This window comes from Haemaphysalis longicornis, unplaced genomic scaffold (assembly GCF_048455015.1).
Source record: "Haemaphysalis longicornis isolate Haplotype H1 unplaced genomic scaffold, Haemaphysalis longicornis Haplotype H1 scaffold_5, whole genome shotgun sequence".
Classification (NCBI taxonomy): Eukaryota; Metazoa; Arthropoda; class Arachnida; order Ixodida; family Ixodidae; genus Haemaphysalis; species Haemaphysalis longicornis.
Window position 1 is genome coordinate 37,354,764 of NW_027526385.1, and position 22,051 is coordinate 37,376,814.

Consider the following 22,051-nt stretch of genomic DNA (forward strand, 5'->3'; position numbering starts at 1 on the left):
GACGTTTACATTTAACTGTGGGTATATAAAGCTATTGTGCAACTCTGTTTCACTTTGCTTCAGGCGGATGAATTGAGTTACAGACAGAAAGACAGACAGACATACATACAGACAGACCGAAATATCTGCATTTAAGTAGACCAAGCAAGACTATCGTCTTTAAAAATTAACGCAATTCCCCATAGACCGGTTGGTTGAGTGAAAAGCTCTGATACTATCTATGGACACACTCTGCATGCATATTGTGTCAAAATGGTTACTTTAAAACAGCGAAAAAACGAACAGTTCTACATAAGACAATACACGCGTAGATCATGAAGGAGGAGTACAGTAGTATACCTTTACCTCATAAACCCCGTATCGGTGTACATTTGGATCGTGTGTATCTATCTGCTGCCTTTACTCAGTGCGTGGCTAATCTTCGCATGGGTACGTTCTTATTTGCAATTTGGGTCTTTAAAGGTTTGAGAAATTGATTGGAAACACTTTCAGCGATGGTTTCGATGCACTTCTGATGCAGTTCTGATGTCAGAGAGCTTGCGCACTTCTCTTTAACTTTCTTTAGGGAAAGGTTGGTAAATTTTTGGGCTTGCTGGATTGGAAAGCCTTGCACTGGGCTCTGGCCATAGTGAACTGAACAAAGAGATCTCCACTTCGGATCAAATTTCAAGATCGAGATGTTCTCCAACAACCAAACTTGAAGGCCCAGCCTTCCTGGAAGGTCCAAATGAAAGATCGTACTTGAAGACGTAAACTACGACATGCAGCATCTAAATTTGAAGCTATTTGAAAGCGCTTTATAGATGCATTTGTGTTATTAGTTGTGAATATAACTAATCGTGCAAGACTTAAAACTTATAGCACCAGGAATGCACTACTATTAAAGTACGCACCATATATGGGTGTACGTATATATGCAACGGGAATAAACGTGTGCTAAAGACAGATTAAATGTAGAAATTAAGAAGAAATGGACGTGGGCAGGGCATGTAATGCGAAGGCAAAATAACCGTTGGGCATTAAGGGTAACAGAGTGGATCCCTAGAGAAGGCAAGCATGGTAGGGGGTGGCAGAAAGTTAGATGGGCAGGTGAGATCAAGAAGTTTGCGGGGATAAATTGGTTACAGTTAGCACAGGACTGGGATAATTGGAGATTGATGGGAGACGCCTTTGCCCTGCAGTGGATGTAGATAGGGTGATGATGATGATGATGATATATGCCCATATATCTTATGCCCGAACCTACCCTCGAAACACAGATATGGAGAGCCAACTAGTTTTTTCCCATTTTCTGCCCCGCACCGCAGGACGCACATGCAGGACCTCGTCGAAGTGACCAAGACCGTTCACTACGAGAACTTCCGTCACGAGAGGCTACAGGCACGCCATGGTCACCTCAACGGTCACACCATCAACATCGTTAACCTCAACGAAAGCAGCCTCTGAGGAAGAGGCGTCCGATCACTGGGCTCCTCAACAAACTACCCTCCCCCCACATTCATTGCAAGACAGTTCTAGGCTTGCGTGCTTCTAGACGTGCCGGACAAAGCACTCTCACCACAGCAACCTCACTTTGTCTATTAAAAAAAAAAAAAAGCTTGGCAAAATCGCTAAAACCAAATTGACGCTGCTTTTAGTGGTCTATGCAGATTTGTCGAATTTAAGTCACGAGTGAACTTGAACGAAACGAATTCGAGAAGCAGAGATTCTTGAATGGTCATGTTGAATGTCCGGGTGCATCGCTTGAACCAAACTCATTTTCTCTAGGTTACAAAAAAAAAAAGAAAACTTGTCAAAATCGTCAAAACCGAATTCATGCCACATCATTGATACCTATGCAGAGTCATATCTTCTATGTCAAGAATAAGTGTGACTGAAAAAGCTTTGGAATATTGCACACCTTGAGCGATTATGTTAAAGTCTAGATCTCGCATAGCTTTTGAATGCTACAGGGATAGAAATGAAAAAGTAAGCTACAACAAAAAGTAACCTCAAAAACTGATGTGTTGTAGTTTACGGGAGCGTGGTTAATGTGCCAAGATGTGCATGTAAGCAAAAAGCTCTGAACACCTTCTGTGGGTGTGTCCCAGAAAAAAGGTCTCTCTCTCTCTCTCTCTCTCGCTCTCTCTAGCTTATGTCTGCTTGACACTTCCACTTACATATCAACTTCAACTTACCATCTCCTGTCGTTGTGAAGAGATCTCGTCAGGGTTTTAAGTAGCAGCAGCAGCAGCGATTGTGTCTCAACGTTTGGCAATGTGTAGTGAGTGTGAATGTCAATGTCGTGCTATTTTGTGAAATGACCGCGCTAAATTAAACTGTCCCGCTTCCGAGCACATTGATTCAGGGTCTTAACTCTTGCCTTAACATCCTTATCACATAGCTCTCGTGGCTTAGACCTCTGTGGCTTCTGCTTTGTACATGTAGTCAGCCTTCGTCGTCTCAACAACAACCAAAAAAACTCTCTTTACATAACAGCACATATATCCACTGCCATATATAGGACAGCCAACACCATGTTTCTGCAGAAACAATTTTTGCATGCCGTAGCTGGAATTGCTGACAAAAGAATCGTCCCTTGCCACCATATAAGCAGGTTTTAATTGTGATTTAGACGAAACAGCAAGCGGCGAGTTCTCATACGTACGAGATATTATTCCAGACTTTCCTGGAAAAACGTAGGTTCTCTGGGGCCTCTGCTGGGTGATGCCTAAACTAACTGCCTCGACTGCATTTGTAGAAGGGTCAGAGATCAAGCCTTTGGTGGGTCTTCTAGTCATAGCTTAGCCACCGTGAGAGAATACGCTAGCAGTCACTGTTCATCGGCAAATGACTTGTCAGCAAAAGCAACGTGTCCTGGAAGCCTTGGAAATAGCGTACAGAAAAGCTATGGTCATCAATACAACAAGGACAACCTAAAACTGCCAGCTTTACTACAATGTTAAAAAGCCAATGACACCCAAAGCTTTTTTCCGACATTACGAGTGATCGCAGTTGCTTTAGCACAGAAGTGACATTGGAGAAGCAATGTTATTGTGACTGTTGCGTACTGTACTGTAGCAACACCATTTTGAAATGATGACCCTGGCTGTGAAGTCCTTTTAAGCGTACACAATGTCCTCGGAGTAATAGTTTGTCTTTACCGTCTCTCTCACGTGTATTTTTCATTGTATCTTGCATTGAATGTACGTACCATTCTGTAATGGTTGTTGTGCTGGAGCAGTTAATTGTGTGTGGCCAGATCATTTTGGTAGTTAGAGTGCGATATCGATCATGTGTGCCTGCCAAGGGAAAAAAAAAAGAAATGCATGCGTAAAATGTTAGTACAGCGGAATCTGGAACCATCAAACTTGAATGCAATTGCTGTTCCGATGTCGCCAGTACTCGAATCCCAAAAATGTGTGGTGTAGACAGAACTCTAACATTTCTGAATCCACATCTAGGCTGTTCGATATTAGCACTGCTAATTCGAAATACCCATGCACGATCACAGCGAGATTGTGAGTGCTAGTTGAATTTTTCCCAAAGCCAAACTAGTAATACTAACAAACGTCACTGCAGAATTATTAAAAAAAAAACGACTCCACGCAGTGATTTAACGCAGTGGCCTCAAGGAGTTCTTCGAGATAGTTCTATTTTTTGAATTTCAGAGTGAAGTGAGAGCTTTTGAAAGGGAACAAGAGTGCTATTTTTGATGTGCTGGTAAGTCCTAACAATGAGGACATCGAATGTACGTCCAACTTGCAAGGCTTCAGTATGTTGGGCAGTTTACAATTTGTTTTGTACGTCACGCGAGGAATTGCACCAAAATCCACTACTTGATACAACTAGATTATTTGATACAACTTACGAACAGGCTTTCAGTCAGTTTATATCAGTTGTTTTACTTTCCCAAACTCCTATTGTAGCAGTAGTCGGTACAGCCTTAACCGAATTACAAAGCCACTTCTGTCAAGCGGCATCTAACCAGAAAAACCCATATAAGATACAAGATTTTACAGCACTAAATCGTGGCGCACAATGTGCTGCTCATATAAACTTGGACCTAAACAAATTCCAGGTCCAGTAGTAGTAATTAGTCTGACATGCAATCTTTGTATTTTATGTGGGTTCTCATAGTGCTAGCTGCATCATCTATTTCCTAAAATTTGTTTAAGATAAAAAACACTCAAAGGTTCTTTAAGAACAGCAATGAAATACAGTCCTATTGGTAACAAATACAACAAATTTAATTTATACTCCTTCTTTAAATTCACCTTTGGTCCATTCTGATAACTGCGAGTTCCTGAACAAAACTTCATTTGCCACGATTATCTTTGATTAAAACAAAATGCAATGTTTTTCATCTGTGGCAAGAAATGTAATTATGTATCTACCTTTTACTATTTCTTAATGAAGCGGCAATAAAAACCTTGGTTTTATGACAGTCGGTGAAAATACCTCGGACACAAAAATGTGCACCCAACAAAACCCTAAAGAAAAAATTAAAGCTGTTTTCACTCAACGTGAAAGCTGCCGGAAGTGCAGAGCAGCGGTTCGCCGTAATGGGCTATAGAGCCGTTATCTGCGCACTGCTGCCACACAATGAAATTTAAATTTCCTGCCTCCGCAGCACTTGCACGCCCCCTGCTTGAAACAGTGCCTGAAACTGTTCTTTTTGTGCTCGCTTTTCCACGTGCCGGCATTGCACTGCCACTTTTTTTTTTTTTCGCTTACTATCGCACAAACCAACACAACGAGCGTTCCTAACTAAATGAAAACGGGTGCTGCCGGTTAATTACATATATTTTGCCTCAAATGCACTTGCAGTTTTCTCTGCACTAAACAACGAAGAGATGTATGACAAGCGCCAGCAGTTCACGAGTTTCAAACGCTTACCAACTATATAAACCGCTTGGCTTTCGAAGCCTCCGTGGGATGCCTCGATGACGAAACGCCGTGTGGCTCTACTTGGGTCCTGCGGGCTAGCTACGTCGACAAACCGCGCCCCTAATGCGCTCATGTCAGAGTTTATAAACCGGCAAGGAACTGCACAGCGAACTGAAACCTTGCAAGTTGAAAGAAATGGCTTCGGCAATTGATATAGGGCGTCACTGGATAGCAATGACCGTCTTGACTGCAAGAGTACTTTTCGCAGACTGTAATGGTGTTCAGCGCTTTGGTGTAAATGTAGTTTTGATTTCCCAAAGGCAATTCATCTTGACAAAAATCGTGTGAAACAGGACGAGCTACAACAAACTGCACGACAACTCGCCCCACAAGCACCTTATAACAGTGTACTGTCTTTTTAAGCACACCTCTTCTCAGCAGGGCTGTGTTGGTTGTGTTGGCGTTGGCTCAGAATGTGTTGGCGTTGCTATCTTCAACCGCACGCCCTATAAGTGGAAAGGAAATAAGAACCGAGACAAACACCATGTGTCAACAAAGAATAAATTTATTTAAAAGGTGTTGCCTTGTTTTGTTTTTCAGGTGTTTTGTTCTGGTGACATAATTTTTTCTCTTTTTCTTCTTTCGAAGAGATGTGAGGGAGGGGAGGGGGCGGTAACATGGGAGAGATAGGGAGTTCATCGGAAAAAGAAAACATGGGAACACCGGAAAAAAAGAAAAGCAACGAGAACTGCCTAACTTGGCTCTCGTACGCGTGTGGGAACATCACTCCCGTCTGGCGTCGTCATGACGACGACCTCATCTATGTGAGGCGTCCAGGTGAGGAGTTTATTATTGCAAGAAAAAAAAAAATAACAAAAAAACGAAGACGCTCTTATGAATATGGATGCGGAAAACTCGCAGCATCATGGAAAAAAAAAAAAAAGTTTCGCGATGTGACGATGAGAATGGTTTTTCTTTCAAAACATTTGTTAAACGCCGAAGCTACAACTTCCGAATTCTCCATTTTCTTTTCGGAGAGAACGAAACGGGCGCTTCAATTAAACTGCTAAGACGGCAAGCACAACAAGAAAAAAAAAAAAAAAAAAAAACCTAATGAGCGCCTCAACCACCGAGACAAGAATAACATTCCAAGAAACCCCTTTTCTGTTAACTAAGCCGTTACACACTCAAGCCTAGGAGAGTGAGAGGGGAAAAAAGTGACGCCGATTGTTGGAACTGACAGGAGCGGCGCAAGTGTTTATTTAGTCCACAATATACTGAAAGCAAGGCGCTACAAATACCCAAGTTCACTAACAACACCGTTTGAGGAACAATTCTTTGGTGCTATCATGACCAGTATGTCCCCCCTTATAGCTGTTATGTTAATAATAAACCAACTATCAGTCAAAAAGGTAATTTAAAACTAATTTCAGTGACTAAAAAAAACGCCACACTACGATACGACCCATTTCGGACCAGCATTTGAATATCGCAAACCAAACCCGCAAGAGCCAAGCTGACCAGGAAAAGGGTCGATTGCCGTAAAAACAGCATAACCTTTCTAAACGCGTAACTGCCCGCCAAAAGAAATTAACTCTGCTGCCGTCCAGGAAGAAAAATACCACGAAAAAACAAAAAAACAACGGAAACAAACGTGCAACAAGCAAGCTGCTCACTTCAACGAAGTCAACCTCTTTCCGTCGCCACTTCAGGACGAGGGGGTCAGTGCATGCAACCGAGAGGCAAACCAGCAGCTAGCATCGTTTACTTCGGTAATCTATGTACAAACAATTTGTTTAAATGTGCCTACAACGTCTTATCACCACGTACTGCAACAGCGTGGGTCAAAAAGAGGAACGAGAGAGGGGGGAAGAAGCCATTCAAGTGTTACGTTACGACGATGAGAGGAGGAACCAACCGAACAAAGAAAAAGGCGACAACGGGAACAAACGCAGCGAGGAGGAAGTCAAGCAGTGCATTTTCTGTACTCCAAAAAAGCGTCGTCAGCACACAGGGGCCTGTGCGCTCCGTTGAGACTTTTTTTTTTTTTTTACTCTTTCACCCTCTTTCCTTTTCTTTTTCTTACAAAATACTCCAAAGCGGCATGCGAGAGAACAACAACTCTGTGTCCTTTACAACAGGCTATGTCAACACCTTCCAAAACCAGCTTTTGCTCAAGCCAAGCAACAAATACAAAAGGAAGAAAAAGATTTTTTTTTTCCCATCCCTCAAGGTCCGGGAACAAGTCAACGCCTTTCACTCCACAAACATGCGCAATGTTTCCGCACGCCCCTGACGGGTGGCAACAAGCGTTGCGGAGTCGTCGAAATTTCCCAACCCAGTACTGGCGAAAAGAAACGGTCGCTCAAAGAACGTCACCTGCTCCAACACGCCTTCATGCGCGGCTTCGCTTGCTAGTTCAATCCACAGCCAGGTTGCAAGTCGCTTGTAGTCGCCAAGAGGCGAAACTCATCTCGGAAGCACCTCTGCCCTCCTGCCATAACTAGAGCAAAAATACCGCACTAAAAGCTCTTCAAAAGCAAAAAAAAACCCACTCCACAAGACCAGGAGGCCGGGTGATATGTGCAGTCATGCTGAGACTTTAGCCACGACGACGTCGAATCAAATTGTTCCCCCCCCCCCAAAAAAAACCCTTAAAGGCAGCGAGCGCGTGACTAGCAACGCTTGTGTGTTCCAAAAAATCATCCCCAACTTTAAGCGAAGGAAAACTTTGATGGGAGATTAAAAAAAAAAGCGCTTCACTGCCTCCATCGCATCGCACTGCGCAGTAGCGCACACAGCCTGGCACCTGGGGAAGAGAGAAATGTCCAAAACGCCGCCCCTTGCTTTCGACTCCACACAACCACTCGGATGGGCCTGCTCTGCAAAGCAGCTTCTCGAATCGCGAACTACAAGCTCTTCTCAAAAACCATTCCACTCCAGAGGTGACACACCTCTGGTCCAACGTCACTTCTGAGCGAGATCGGTGTAGTTAGTACGGTCCCCGGAAACTTCACCGCTACTTCTCTTTCACCAGCCTTTGCGAGCACCCGCATTTAAAACGACATTAGCCTCTCCTTTTTTTTTTTTTTTACACTGTACACAACTCTCAACAAGCTCTTCTGCGATAAGCCTTGCGTAACACTCTACCTGTACATGGTATGGTACACCACTTCAACCTAGCTCCATCACCCCACAAGCAAGCTGTAAAATGATGGCGTGCCACAAGGTCCACCCTTGAGCTCAACGCTCTTCCCGTGCAATCAACACCACCACCCCCCCTCCCAAGGCATGCAACCATGCCCAAAGGATGATAAAATTACTACGGGATCCCTCCTACATGTTGCGTCACTACCGTTGCGTTTTCTTTTTGTACAATTACGACGACAGCTTTGTGCCGAGCACCAACATGGGTGGTCTTCTTTCCTGGCGCGATAAGGTGACCTTCTGCTCCCCTCTACGCGCTCTGAAACATCTACAAAACACGTCAATCAATGAGTTCTCCGTCGCATGCCACAAGAAATCTAGACGTGCTTAGCAAAACCAGGCACAACAATCGAGTACAGGCAATGACCAAGACCAACGCTTCCAAGACCGTCGGCTGCCTCTAGAATGAAGAGACGAGAAAGGAAAGAAGTGTGGATGCCTTTTCTTTTTTCTGTCATAATGAGGACGCCGCGAAGCGAGCAAAAACGGGGGTGGATTATGTCTCCTCCCTCTTTATTTTCTCCCTCTAGGAGGAGCGGGCATCCTGACATTATATAAAGGACAGGAATTGAAACCGGGTCATGCAAAGGGTGTGTGTGTGAGGTTCAGGGCACTCGGTGCCTTAGTAACCGAACGAAGAGAAAAGCTGCTCCTTGAAACAGAAAACAGAAAAAAACAATTTCGCGAGGGAGTGTTTGTAGCGCCAAAATGGCAAGTGCACCAGCACGGTAGCTCTTTCTCTTCCATCGCTCGAAACTAGAAGAAAAAGCCCGGGAAGTGAAGAGAAAAATGTTCCAAGGGATGTTGGATGAGGGAAGATGCAAAAAAATGGATGCCCATGGAGATAAAAATGACGTGATTAAAAAAAAGACACAAAGGCCGCTTTTTAAGAGACGAAAAAAATGAAAATTCCTAGGTGATGAGAAGAAAAGCGGGAAATGTGGCGACCCTTGCCTTTCGACGAAGCAAGCCACCCACGAGCGAGGGCGGGGAAAAAAAAAAGCGCAGACGGGGACAAAAGGGGGCAATTAACCCCACTAGGGAAGCCTTTGGGGGTTGCAATAACTAGAGGTAACACAGGAGAAAGAATTGAGAGATAAGGAAGCTGGCGAGTGAATTGGCAGACAGAAAAAAAAAAAAGCTAGTTGGTAACGACACTACGACGACACAGTAGGAGGGGGGGGAAATGCGAGGAGAGGGGGAAAAAAGCGGCAACACTAACAGGCGTGATGCCATCATTAGGACGAGGCCGAAGAAGTGGGGACAGAGTCCGTGGCGGCGGAAGTCACTGGTGTCGACGACGGTGTCGTAGAGGTCGGCGGCGAAGCCGACGACGGAGTGGCCTCGTCAGAGCCGCTCCGATGGACTTTGGACGGCGGGGGCCGTGCGGGGGAGATGCTTTCCCGGTCCCGGCCTCCGCTGCCACCCACCGAGGTGGAAGAGGGCGTCGACATTGCGGACGACGTCGAAGAGGTGGCCATCTCGTAGTGGCGCTTGCGCGGATGCGTCGGCAGGGGTGTTGCCGCCGCCGCGGGCGGAGAGGAGGAGGAGTCCGGGGTGGGCGGCTGCGCGTAGGCGAGGGAGGGTGCCTGCACGATGACGCTGGTCGGGTGGAGGGGCGGGGGAGAGGAGGAGGAGGCAGCCGAGGAGGAAGACGGCACGTGCTCCGCGCTGGACGACAGCCCGAGCGGCTTGGGCTGGTAGAAGAGCTCGGGCGGACCCCTCGGGTAGCTGCGCTCTGCGGAAGAGAACAGTGGGAAACAAAACCTGTAAATTTCGGTAATGTAACACAATCACCTAAGCACTCCTACTGATATAGTAAACTTGAGAACATTAGTGTGGAGTCCTTAAACATGTCTCATAATTAGTGCAGAAAGTTTGGCAAGTTGGTACTGCAACATGTTTTCTAGTGCAAAAACGACGGGAACTTAGAAAAGAAGTGTTTGTCTTGTCCGTTTTCTTCTCCTTCAAGTTTCCGTCTTTCTTGCGCAAGAAAACATGCCCCAGTGTCTTATGATTAGAGCCCTTACTTTTTGCGGCGGAAAATTTCAAATTCTGCGGTTCCAGATAGGGGAATCTGCAAAATTCTGCGGCAACAGTGAAAAGGCATGTGGTACATGTAACAGTTCATTTATTACACACTTTCACTACACACACACAGATGAGACTGAGTCCTAACATGCTAGATGTCATTTACAACTCAAGGAAGCTGTTGTGGCTGAGCATGAGGTGATGTTTTGTGCTTTCTTCGCCAAGAGAATGGCGCTTGTGAGACACGATGTCACCATAGCGACTGAATGACCTTTCAGCGTCAACAGAGTTGATTGGCACTGACAGGTATTTAAGGGGGGAGGTGGGTCTTTAGACAATTTTTTTTATTATTAGTGCCAGCTAGATGAAAATTGGCAGTCTTAAGCAGTTTTTTACACTGATTTCAAATATGTAATTAGTTTTAACGTAGCTTCATTTGTTCAAGAAATACAACACTTTGAAATTTATTTTTTGAGGCATTTCTTACGGGGGTTTAGAGCAATTTCGCTTTAGCAAACTCAATGATGATTTATACGGACTTAATGCCAAAGGTCTACTCTGGGGGGCTATGCTATTTTTATTCATTTCGAAGACTTTTGCAAAGCATGAAAGAGGTGAACATTTGATATCAACAATTCGTATAAAATTGCCTCATTTTTATTAATTTTTGCAAATATGTAAACAATGACAGAGCAATAAAAATAGCATCACCCCCTAGATCAATTCAGTATGAATACAATGGTACCAGTCTTGTCATCCTAGCCTAAGAGCAACATTACAAAAACCCCCGTAAGGCAGAGCTTGGTCTTGCAAAAAAAGAAACTGAGAAAAATGCATTTGAAGTTTTAGATCACGGTAACTTTTGCTACAGCATAGCTACAACAATATAAATAGCATCATTTTGTAGCTCTATTCTTCACGAAGAAAAGCATACCAACTATGTGACTGTAACACAAAAATACCTCTGGAAAGATTGACATAAATTCGCACGAATACCGTACAAATTGCGAAGGAAAATTAAATTTTCTACTGTTACACTTCAGAAACTGTATATCCTCATTCACCTTTTCTTTCAGTGTCTTCACAGAATACAGAAAGGCACAAATACCATGTGCTGCTGTTATTTTTGTGCTACCAATGAGACTAAAGCACAGCAGCCACCCAGAACTAGAGATTGTCCTGCTATGCATCTCAAACCTATAGCAAGGCTGTAGGTGAAATGCACTTTGGTGACCAATGCTTCAGTGATACAAATAGCGTCAGCTGCTAGACCAATTCAATACAAATTAAATAATACCAGTCTTGTTATCCTGGCTAAAGAGTAAGATAAGGAAACACCACGCAAGGAAGAGCGTGACCTCACAAAATAAACTGTAGAGCTGCAGGAGGTGGACTTCGATTTGGCGATGTATACCAGAGTGATACAAACAGCATCACCTGCTAGATCTATTTATTGCAAATTAAATGATACCAGTCTTATCATCCTAGGTCAAAAGCCTGATAGTGAAACACTCAGTAAGGCAGAGCATGACGTTGCAAACTAAGAAAGGAAAATCTAGTTTCTAACTCTTGCTACAGCATGGCCCAATATAAAAATCGCCATGTCACTCTGTTCCTAAAGAAAAAAAAACAAAGTATGTGACCGTACCCCAAAAATAACCAGGAAGGCTCTATGCAAGTAATGAAAAACTTTTGTAAACAGCGCTGGAAAACTGCACTTTTTGCTGAACCTTCACGTACGGTAGTTCCTTCTTTGCACTTCCTTCAACGTCGATGCAAACTACAGAAAAGCACAAACATATTGTGCTGCGGACTTTTTTTTTTCCCACAAATATAACCAAAGCACAACAGCTAACTAAATCTGGACGTTTCCACGCGGCGCTTCTCGGACCAGGTTCGTACGTGACAGGCGATCTCGGCACCGCCGTCTACGGCGTCTTCCATCGTGTTTTCATACGCTTGCAGCGCGTAGTTCCTTGAGGTAAAGGTCTCCAGGCATTGCGGCACGAGACATAAAGACGGTGTGACAGAATCGCAGTCACTAACGGCAGAGAAAACGCACCCGAATTGAAAATACTGCGGAAGCGAACGCGCGCCTGCAAAAACAAAACAAAAAAAAATGGCGGCTCAACGGCGCCGGCCAATCAGAGACGCAGAACGGGGGGCTCGACTCGAGCGCGCGTGCTCCTGCCAATCAGCGGCTCCGAAACGACCTTCAGTAAATCGGCGGTAACGCTCGTTCTCCCCATGCGACGCCATTTTGAGATGGCGCAAAATACGCACAAAGAAATCAGCTACAAAGCGAGCCCAAGATGGCCGCCGCCGGCAGTCTGCTTCGAGTGTGGCGCGCGCGCGAAGTTCAAGCTTTTTTAGCCCGGTTTTCGGCGTTTTGCGGCTCCCGCTGCGTTTTCAAAGTCGTTTTTGAGATTACCGTATTTACCCGATTCTAACGCGCCCCCGATTCTAACGCGCACCCGATTTTCCTGGCAAAAAAACCGAAAAAACTTGCACCTCGGATGGTAACGCGCACGGGTCTTTGCGACCCAGACAAACGAAAGCGAGAGAAACGGGCAATTTATTCCCGAAGTAATCTCACTCCTCATCGCTCTCCGCTGACCACAACATCTCGTCCTCGGTGCCATCAAGCGCGTTCGTGATGCCACACTTCTGAACGAACGTTCAACCATGCATGGTCGATGGGATCATGGCCCACGCCTCGCACGCCCATCCCGAGAGCTTCTTCAGAGGTGCACGCTTCAGCCGACCGCTCGTTTTGAACGCGTGGGAGCCGCTGCTGCCATTGCTGTTATCAAGCGCGCAAGTGAAACGATTTGACTATTTGTGTGAACGCCGATAGAAAATCCTAGACGCCTAGGCTTGCTGCGTCCGGAAAATCGTTGCTAAGAGCTTTGGCGCCATGTTGAGATGGCGATGGCGATAGGTGGGACGAAATTTCCGCTGTTTCTGCAGTTTCGGTTTTGTATCCGATTCTAACGCGCATGCGATTTTTCGGCCTATTTTTTCGGAAAAAAGTGCGCGTTAGAATCGGGTAAATACGGTATTCCCGATCAAATTCAGCGGTGAAACTTTCAGAGTAGGTGCTTGAAGGTATAAAGACTTCAAAAATGTGTTTTTCCCAAAATGCGTATTTTCGCGATTTTGGACCATTCTAAGACCCGCGTCCCCCCTTAAGGGCAATGGAAGAGAGCGTTGGAGTCAGGTGCTCCATCCCAGTCCAGAAAGCCAGGACATCAAAATCTTCACCCAGCTTTTCTTGTTTCGAAAGAAATGGTGCCAAGTCCCTGTTACTAGACTTGAGGTCTTGGGCAGACTTCAGGTGCACCTGCCATTCAGCAGCTAGGGCTAGGGATTCTTCCCCGAGTCCAGGAACGGCCCCAAACTCTGACCTCTTGTCCGAGAGACACCCAACTTGCAGGGGATCCAAGCACCTCACACTCTTGAAGAACTTCCAAGTTTCAGAGTTCTCCAAGTATACTAGAGCCTTGCTAGCCGCTTTAAGTCATTGCAGCCTTCACCTTGCTTGCAATCTGATGGGCCTCGTCGTGTGCAATGTTTTCTTTCTTCAGTTGCACTTCAAAGTTTTCCTGTGCAGCTGCCTCCAAATATCCCCAGAGTGCAAACAAAGCATTGTACACTTTATGGCAGGCTACACGCTGACCCTCTTCTGCTTTTAGCAGGCTTGCCACTTTTTTTGTCGAACACTGCACTGCATCGCATGCTGTACTTAAGCTCCGTTGAGTGTTCACTCAAGAGTTCCAAGAGAGAGTCAACACATGCTGCATCACCGTACTTCTCATGAACCTCCCTCAGCAAAGAAGGATAGTGGTCAAAGTAGGCAGAATGCTGCTCAACAGCTTCAATCCATGAATTCCACCTACTTTTGGCACACTCGACCCCCCACTTTTCCAGGTGAGACTTGTAGAAAGCTCTCTTTCTACTCGACAGCCGGAAAGCTTTCTTCACACAGGCCACAAATCTGTCTACCAGAGGAAAAGAGGCCTGCAAGGTGCTGCCTACAATGTTCACTGCATGGGCTACGCAAGTAATGTGAACAGCGCCTTCACAAAGTGGCTTTATGCACTCCTTAAAGGACTTGACCATGTTAAGAAGCGTTATCGCTTACGAAGCCTGCAACATCCTCAAATTCAACTCCGTACGTTGTCAACGTTTTTGTTACAATGCGCCCTATCACGGCCGAGTTTAACTTCTACCAGTACTGGCTGCATCATTGAGGCACTCGCGCTTTTGGCCGACCTAACGAACAGTACATTTACAACCGATTTTGCTTGGTCGTCGGTTGTTTCGTCCGTAATCACAGACACCGTGGCACCTCGGAATATCGCTTTCAAGGCTGTCTCGTGCTTCTCGAACAACTCGGGAAGTCGGCGGCGGAGCGCGTCAGAACCAGGCAGCGATCCGCCGTTCCGCACGTGTGTCTGGAGAAACGTCCGCAGCTTCGGATTGTCCGCCTTCTCCAAGGGACTATTAGCCGACACCAGCGCATCCAGGAACTTGAGCACAATGTCGTGCCTCACTTCACCAGCGGTGATTACGGACTCCAGCGTTTGCAGTCGGCTTTGCTTAGGAGCTGTTCTCGAACTCCCAGCGCCGTCTTCTGATGGTTGTTCGCATTTTCGCTTGTGAGAGTCGGCGTTCTTACGGTGTCGGTTGCTTTCAACGTGCTCGTCAATAGTTGATTTGCGACGGTAGTCAACTGCTCTCGCGCAGACTCCGCAAAAAAGGATTCCTCCATCTTCGTAGAAGCTGACCTGCTTGTACTCTCGAGCGCGTTCTTTGGCCGTTTTCTTGCTTAAATGAGATTTTGAAAGGGCCATCTCCACACTGCTCGCACCAACACGGAAAACAAAGCCGGCAGAGCCAGTCGCGCCGCTCGTGAATACAGCAAAAGATGGCGTCTACTCTTGTTGCGCGTTGGATGGATAGTTGACTACGGCTATGGCCGAGGCCCTTGATTTGGGTGATGGCCGCGCCACCTAAACACTTTTATTTTGATAAAGTTGGAATACGCAGATCCAAATTTATTTTTAAGAGTAAAAACGTTTCTGAGAAATAACAGAAAACATTTTGCCGTTATTAACTGAAAATACCACTTTCCTGCCACATTTCGCCGATTCTATTATTGTGGGGACGCAGCGCCACACTTTAAAAAATTTTTTTTTCGGATCTCCGCGAGAAAACTTCATTTCCGCGATTTTTCGCGGAATCGCGGAAAGCTAGGGCCTCTACTTATGATAATCGTCACCCTTCCCCTTTGAGTCCTTCCCTTCTCTGTTATTACTGAGAACCCTGGCCAAACATCAACAGCCTTCAGACATGCCCCGCAATGAAAACTCGAGCCGTTCCACGCAACTTGAGACAAACTAGGCTCAGACGAATCAGTATCGGGGCGTCACGGGAACATGGTTACTAATGGAAGAGGACAGGCGACAGGTGCGCACCTTGGTCAAGCCGTGGCGAGTCGCTGCGCATGCCGTTGCTTTTCAGGACACCATTGGAGACCACCGTGGGCTGGTGGGCGACCAGGACCTTGGGTTTGCTGTTGGTGAACGCAGGCAGCAGAGGGGAGCCACCCAGCTGGTGGCTGCCGCCTGCACGGGTGAAGACAAGAGAAAGGGCGCAATCGCGTTGAGTGATGCATCGCTGTCTCATCAGAACGCAACCGTTCTGAAAAATGTGACAATCCGCAATCTTGATAAAATGCTCTGATAAATTTCATAAACTGTCAAAATGAAAAGCTTCCCGAGACGACAATGCTCTGAAGTACCTTTCACAGAAAAAAAAAAAAAAAATCCAGAAACAAAAACACATTACAGATAAAATGCTTTACCCGATTCCACAGCATCATTTTTTATTTTCAACCGTTGTCTTTTTATGGACAGCAAAGTGACTAAATGCTGGCCGATATACAGCACCGTTCCTTATGCTCCAAGCCAAACAGGTGCATCTCAATTGTCAAGTTAGGTGAAAGTAGTAATGCAGTGAACTTGCGTTACTTTGATGCCAGCTCTGCTGCTTTATTTGCCAAATGTCATGGTGCTAGCTACGTATCCCGACTCAATTCCGCAAAACTTTGGTGGTCCAGTCAATGGACACCCACCACGCCATCTGCACTTTAATGAGCAAGAAACCAGCAGTATGCTTCAGTGCAACATTTGCCCCCTGGAGTGAATGATTACCAAAATCTCACCCGTTGCTGCGAAATATGGGGGGAACCCACTGACACGGAATCGGATGAGGGACGTTACGAGGTGTAAGGAACCCAGCTGCTAAGGGATGTGAGGGGAACCCCTCAACCAAAGAATGTGAGGGAACCCCTTACCAAAGAATGCGGGGCAAGAGATCACCGAGGAATAACGGGAAACCAGCAAACAAAACGTGGAGGAGAACCAGTTACTCAGAAATGTGGGGGAACTCATTACCAAGGAATGCGGGGGGGGGGGGGGGGGGGACTGGTTACAGATAAATGTGGGAGAACCAGCAAACAAAAAGTGCAGGAGAACCAGTTACCAAACGAGGTGGGGGGGGGGGGATGTGGGGAATCAGTCAGTAAAGCACGCAGGAGAACCAGTCACCAAAAAATGTGGCGGAAACCCGTTACCAGGGAATTTGAGGGAAACCATTACCAACGAACCTGGGCTCTCCATCATCGGAATGCGGAGGCCCCCCCTACGCCCAGAGACCAAGCACAGCAGTGGCGACACCGGCCACTCACCGGGCGACCCGGGGGCCGACTGGCTGGCCTTGATCTCGCGCGCCAGGTAGGAGGAGGTGCCCGGGGGCGGGGCTACCAGTCCCGGGGGCATGGCCATCATGGCGGCCGGCGGGGGCTGCTGCAGCGGCGAGTTGGGCCCTCCCCCGTCGGGGGCCCCCTCCGCCGGCACGGGGCTGGGCTCCCGCGACAGCGAGTCCGGCGTCACCAGGCCGCTGTGGGCACCGTGGCTTGGCGACGCTGGCGCTGACCTGCCGTCCGAGAGGAGAAATGGGCGGTGAAGCAGGCTCTCAGAGGCGACACCAAGGTCCGCTCATGTCAAGGTCCACTCATGTCCGCTCAAGAAGGCGAAATAAAAGTTGCTTTGTTCATCAAAAAGGCTGCTTTGTCCCAATAGCAGTGACACCAATCTCACTGCAAGCTTCAAATAAATAAATAAATAAATAAATAAGTAAATCCAGCACGAGATGCTTTTCAGCAGCGACGCATGGTGAAGTGTGAGGGGGAGGTAGTGAGACATGCTGGGCGGTGGTGATACGCTGTGCGATGACACCATAGCAGCGCATGGCGTCGTGTGCTCGACGATGTGTTCACGAGAAGTAGATTGCGATCACTTCCCGAGACGACGCCAAGGCTTACTGTTGCCGACATTTGTGCGGGAAGTCCAAACATGATTTAACTTGCTCGTCAACGGCGACATGCTGCGAGCTAACGGCGGAGTAGCACAGCCACCGTGCATTCGCTGATCACGCGATCACTTCCAAAGAAGCAGCAGCTTTGCGCCGTAACCGAGAAGACTGCAGTTCACGCTGCGCACAAATTTTGCATTAGGGAGTGTAGTAATTATCAGCATTTTTAACGCTGGCCTCTATTGTGTCTAGTGCGAAATTTTAAACTTCCTCAATATTTCCTTGTTGTTCAAAAGCTCAGTTTTTGTGCCAAGAGTGAGCAGTGAATGCGCACGCAACTGCACAGCAGGTGCGAATGCGCAGTGAATTTGGACGCAGCCAGTGCCTCCTCATATGCGTCCCTTTCTGATGGCACGTACCTTCACTTCCGACCCCCTTGTACCCACCTCCGTACCCCTTTCCCCTTGGCACAAACAAGCAATTAGATGCCTCCACAGCACATCTGCACGAGGCGCTAGCTTGACCTTGGCTCAGCTTGAAGGTCAGATCGACGGAACAAGGCGCATTCAGGGTTTATGCCTGGAGTAATAGAGCTTTCATAGCTATATTACTTCATAGCTCTACAGTAGCCGACCAATTTTTCGGACTTGGAAGGGAACAAAAAATAGTCCGAATAAAAGAGCAGTCCGAAACATCTGCGAATCATTACTCTCCTAAGGGACAACTGGCAGTTCCCTCGGGGAAGTCCGGAACATCCAGCAAGTCCGAATTTTTGGAGTCCGAAAAAAGGGTTGGCTACTGCATAGGCAGGTTCGGCTAACCAAACTATCCGATATATCAGACCAACAGGGGTGAGACAGCTGAATCATATTTGGGAGCAGTTTTTGGAGCAGCGAAATCTTGATTTTGGAGCAGAAGAACCTTGATTTGGAGCAGAAGAACTACAGTTATTATGTCACCTTAGGAGACTAAAAAAATCAAATTTTTGGCAACTCAGGGGGTAAATCTGCACTTTTTAATTGGTTTTGAACATACATAACACTGAAACAGCCTTTCAATAAAGTTTTTTTTCTTGCAGAGTATCACAAGGTACGAACTGCACTACCGTTTTACAAACCATTTTTAAATTCTTAGGCTTTATGCATAGTGTGGAGCGCCATTGAGAATATCAAATTGAAAAACTAAGCAACTGTAAGGCATTTTTTTTATCATGTGAATACCGAAATTATTCTTTTTGTAATCCCAGAATGGGCGTTACGCACAAGTGTAGAGCCACGGCAAAAGTTGCGCAAAGCGAGGTGAAAGTAGTCGCACACCACCAGCCTTCCCATTTCAATCCCCAAGGTGCACGTTCACTACGATCGTAATTTGAGTAACGTTGCTATCTTTAGCCACCTCCCTCTTGGCATTAAATTTTACTTCAGATAGATGAACTATTATCACTGTGCGAATAATAGCCTGTCCCGCTATCGGACAGCGGCGATGTGGCCTGCACCGCCACTTCTGCAGTGTCGATCGTCCCATTCCCTCCGTCCCGCTATCGGACAGCGGCGATGTGGCCTGCACCGCCACTTCTGCAGTGTCGATCGTCCCATTCCCGCCGCTCGCAAGCTCGCTGTCAAAGGCAGCAATAACTCGGCGTTTTATAACACTGCAATTAGTCCAAAATTTCACTTCAAGCACGCACCGCGTTTCACATTCAAGGCCGAAAGACGACGAATTCGCAGGCACCACGTTGTTTTTGATGAACTCCCGTCTTTCGAGTCGCAGTACCGCAACAGATCAAACGACTTAATGTAAACGCAGACACCCCCATATACAGCATCGCCTTGGTTGGGCTGGAAAATTATGCCATCAGTAAGCATTTTCCCCACTGAAACTCACGGGAGCGTTAAAATCCTTGGCTCTCAGTCTGTTTTGGAGCAGTTTGGCGCAATTTTTATAATTTTCAAGCTTTTAGAGCAGCCTGGCGCAGGAAAACCAATTTGTATTAAAACTGCGCAATTTGCGCAGCTGTCTCACCCCTGGACCAATCGCGGCCCGTACCACAGGTTTGACTAGACGAGACATCAAGAAGATGCTGCGAGCCAAAAGCACCCACCTGGAGGAGGCGAAGGGCGTGCGGAAGCAGGGCAGCCCCCGCTGTCGGCGTCGGCGGAAGGCCTGCTCGACCAGCTTGCCCTCCGACTGGGGGTCGATGCGCCAGAAGGAGCCCTTGCCGGGCTCCTCCTGGGAGCGGGGGACCTTGACAAAGTACCGGTTCAGGCTCAGGTTGTGCCGGATCGAGTTCTGCACCATCGGGACACAGGAGGGAGGGCAGAGGTCAGCACCACAGAGGAGGTCAACGAGGCAACGTAGAGGGGCATCTGATCTCGCTTTCGGGTGTTCCCCATTCGTTTCCCGCTTTCAAGATACCGGCTTCGTTGAGCTAGCTATGGGAGTGTTGCCTGTATATCTGAAAAGACTGGCTGTCCACTAGCCCCAACAGTCCCCCCTAGTTTCTATTCCCTTCTCTGGTTCCTTCTAGAAATGTTCAAGCACATTTTCTTCCCTATTGACTGCTGTGGACCAACCAGAGAAAAGGGAAAAAAAAAAAAAAAAAACACTAAAGCAGTTCCACTGAACAAGAAGTGTGTCGCAGTGATTCGCTAAAGGGGCTGTGGTGCCCTCTCTTGACTAGCGTCAGTACCAGCCGCAAGTAGTCACGAAGAGGGTGCGGCAGCCCCTGAAAACGCCCATAAAAAGTCCCTGGATCAGGTTTCATTAATTTTAGGTAATTAATGCGTTATTTCATGATTGTGTACTTATTTGCGGCCTAGCAACGGCAGCCTCCGCGGCAACGCCACAGCGCAAGGGTCACCCCCAGCGCTCTGCATACGAGGAATGTGCGCCTGTGTGGCCCAATGGGATTGACATTGATGCCATAACGCAGAGGAACCCGGTTCGATACTGACCAGGGGAAGCAGTGATCTTTCTGAATCGCGTTTCGGTGCACCAGGCGTCACGTTACGCGTTACTAGGGAGGCTAGATACCGTGATACCGAATGAGCTTCGACAAGCTGGGCCCCTAAAGCGCTCCACACTTAAAAGAGAGGAAGAAGACGTGCCTGCCAGCCCTTGTCGGCTGTCCGGTAGTAGGGGTAGTTCTTGGTGATGTAGGAGTAGATGCCGCTCAGCGTCAGCTGCTTGTCCTGCGCCGACGAGATGGCCTGCACGATCAGCTGCGCGTACGAGTAGGGCGGCTTCTGGTCCCCGTCCGGGCCACCACCCCCGCCGCCGCCTCCGCCGCCACCCCTGCGCAACAAAAACAACACCGGGGCGCATCCCACCGTTGAAGCAACTGCCAAGTGCTTCACTAGACGCTCCTCCCAAAGTAGGCTGCTTTGTTCCAATCTGCCCTGTAATTGCGAAGGGGGTGGCATTTATCACTACCTTTAGGTTACTAGTAGCCTACTAGGTTTCTAGTACATAGGTTACTAGTGACATAGGTAACATAGGTTACTAGTAACATAGGTAACATGGGTTACTAGTGAAACATGTAACAAAGGTTACTAGTTTCATTGTGCCAGGCAGTACGCCTGACACAATGTTTCTCCTTCAAAGTGCTTTGCCCATTTCCTCGGTCTACTAAGGGATCAATTTGCCCAAGGAGTGCACGGCCGTGAGGACGCCGGCAGTTTTTTTTTTCTCACTCCAAATGTGAGCGGTATCAGCGAGTAACAAACTTAAGTTATATGATCCACAAAGCCATGGTCGTGCTTTCTACTCAACCCTTGGTCTGGCGTCCAACAGTAAGGACCAGATGAGGGTACCTCCCAGGGAACTGCACTAGCCACGCGCACGTTCGTTGCAAACAAAGGAACTGCACCAAACGCTCACGCAGGGCCCGAATTACCTCCCAGGGAACTGCACTAGCCACGCGCGCACTTGCGTTGCAAACAAAGGAACTGCACCAAGCGCTCACCCAGGGCCCGAATTGTTGAGGGACGGGGGTCCCCCCGGCATGGAGCCCACGCTGGGAACCTCTTCGTGCCTCTCGACGGCCGCAGCGGCCATTTGCAGGTCCGAGGCCACGTTGCGCCGGTGGCTGCCGGCTCGGGGACTCGCCGGACACGAGTTGGCCGCACTGCGTCGGGAGGGAAGTCACCGCACAAAGGGTGAGAGACAGAACACCACCCTGAGGCACTCACAAGGGAAAGACAACCAACTTCTGTGGAGTACATGTCCTCTAGCTCACATGAAAGCCAGCGTTTTATACAGTGGGGTAACCACAAGATGCTTTTTAATAAACTGGTGGAAATAATTTTAATTTAGCACTAAAAGTCTGAAAGGTGGCGCCATGTAGTGTTGAAACGTCACACTACCCTACGTATTTGAACAGCTCCACTTTGGCTTCAATGCATTATTTAAAAACCACACAAAGGAATACGAAAGGCTACCTTTTATTATTCTTTCAGCTTGGGACAAGTTTTTAAACACCTCTTTTCATCTCACATTCAGTTAAAAGTACGTTGCTGCACAGCTCACTGCCATGGTTGGCAGCATTCATTTGGCAGCCATATGT

The 22,051-nt window shown here is 47.3% G+C and overlaps 2 protein-coding genes and 1 pseudogene across 3 annotated transcripts in view; 1 reads left to right on the forward strand and 2 right to left on the reverse strand.

The window, feature by feature from the left end:
• Positions 1 to 4,318, forward strand: part of LOC144138056 (neuronal-specific septin-3-like) — a 78,345-nt gene extending 74,027 nt beyond the window's left edge. For both annotated transcript variants that reach the window (XM_077670131.1, XM_077670132.1), the window contains one exon: positions 1,308 to 4,318. In XM_077670131.1, the coding sequence (XP_077526257.1) occupies positions 1,308 to 1,446 (139 nt within the window). In that variant the 3' untranslated portion in view covers positions 1,447 to 4,318. The remainder of the gene's footprint in view (positions 1 to 1,307) is intronic.
• Positions 4,319 to 5,418: 1,100 nt separating this feature from the next.
• Foxk (forkhead box K) overlaps positions 5,419 to 22,051 on the reverse strand; it is a 57,087-nt gene continuing 40,454 nt past the window's right edge. The window contains exons 3-8 of the mRNA XM_077670130.1: positions 21,452 to 21,613; positions 20,595 to 20,781; positions 19,589 to 19,776; positions 16,862 to 17,109; positions 15,588 to 15,737; positions 5,419 to 9,814 (exon numbers count right to left, since the gene is read on the reverse strand). Of these exons, the coding sequence (XP_077526256.1) occupies positions 9,315 to 9,814; positions 15,588 to 15,737; positions 16,862 to 17,109; positions 19,589 to 19,776; positions 20,595 to 20,781; positions 21,452 to 21,613 (1,435 nt within the window). The 3' untranslated portion in view covers positions 5,419 to 9,314. The remainder of the gene's footprint in view (positions 9,815 to 15,587; positions 15,738 to 16,861; positions 17,110 to 19,588; positions 19,777 to 20,594; positions 20,782 to 21,451; positions 21,614 to 22,051) is intronic.
• LOC144138058 (uncharacterized) lies at positions 9,840 to 15,565 on the reverse strand (annotated as a pseudogene).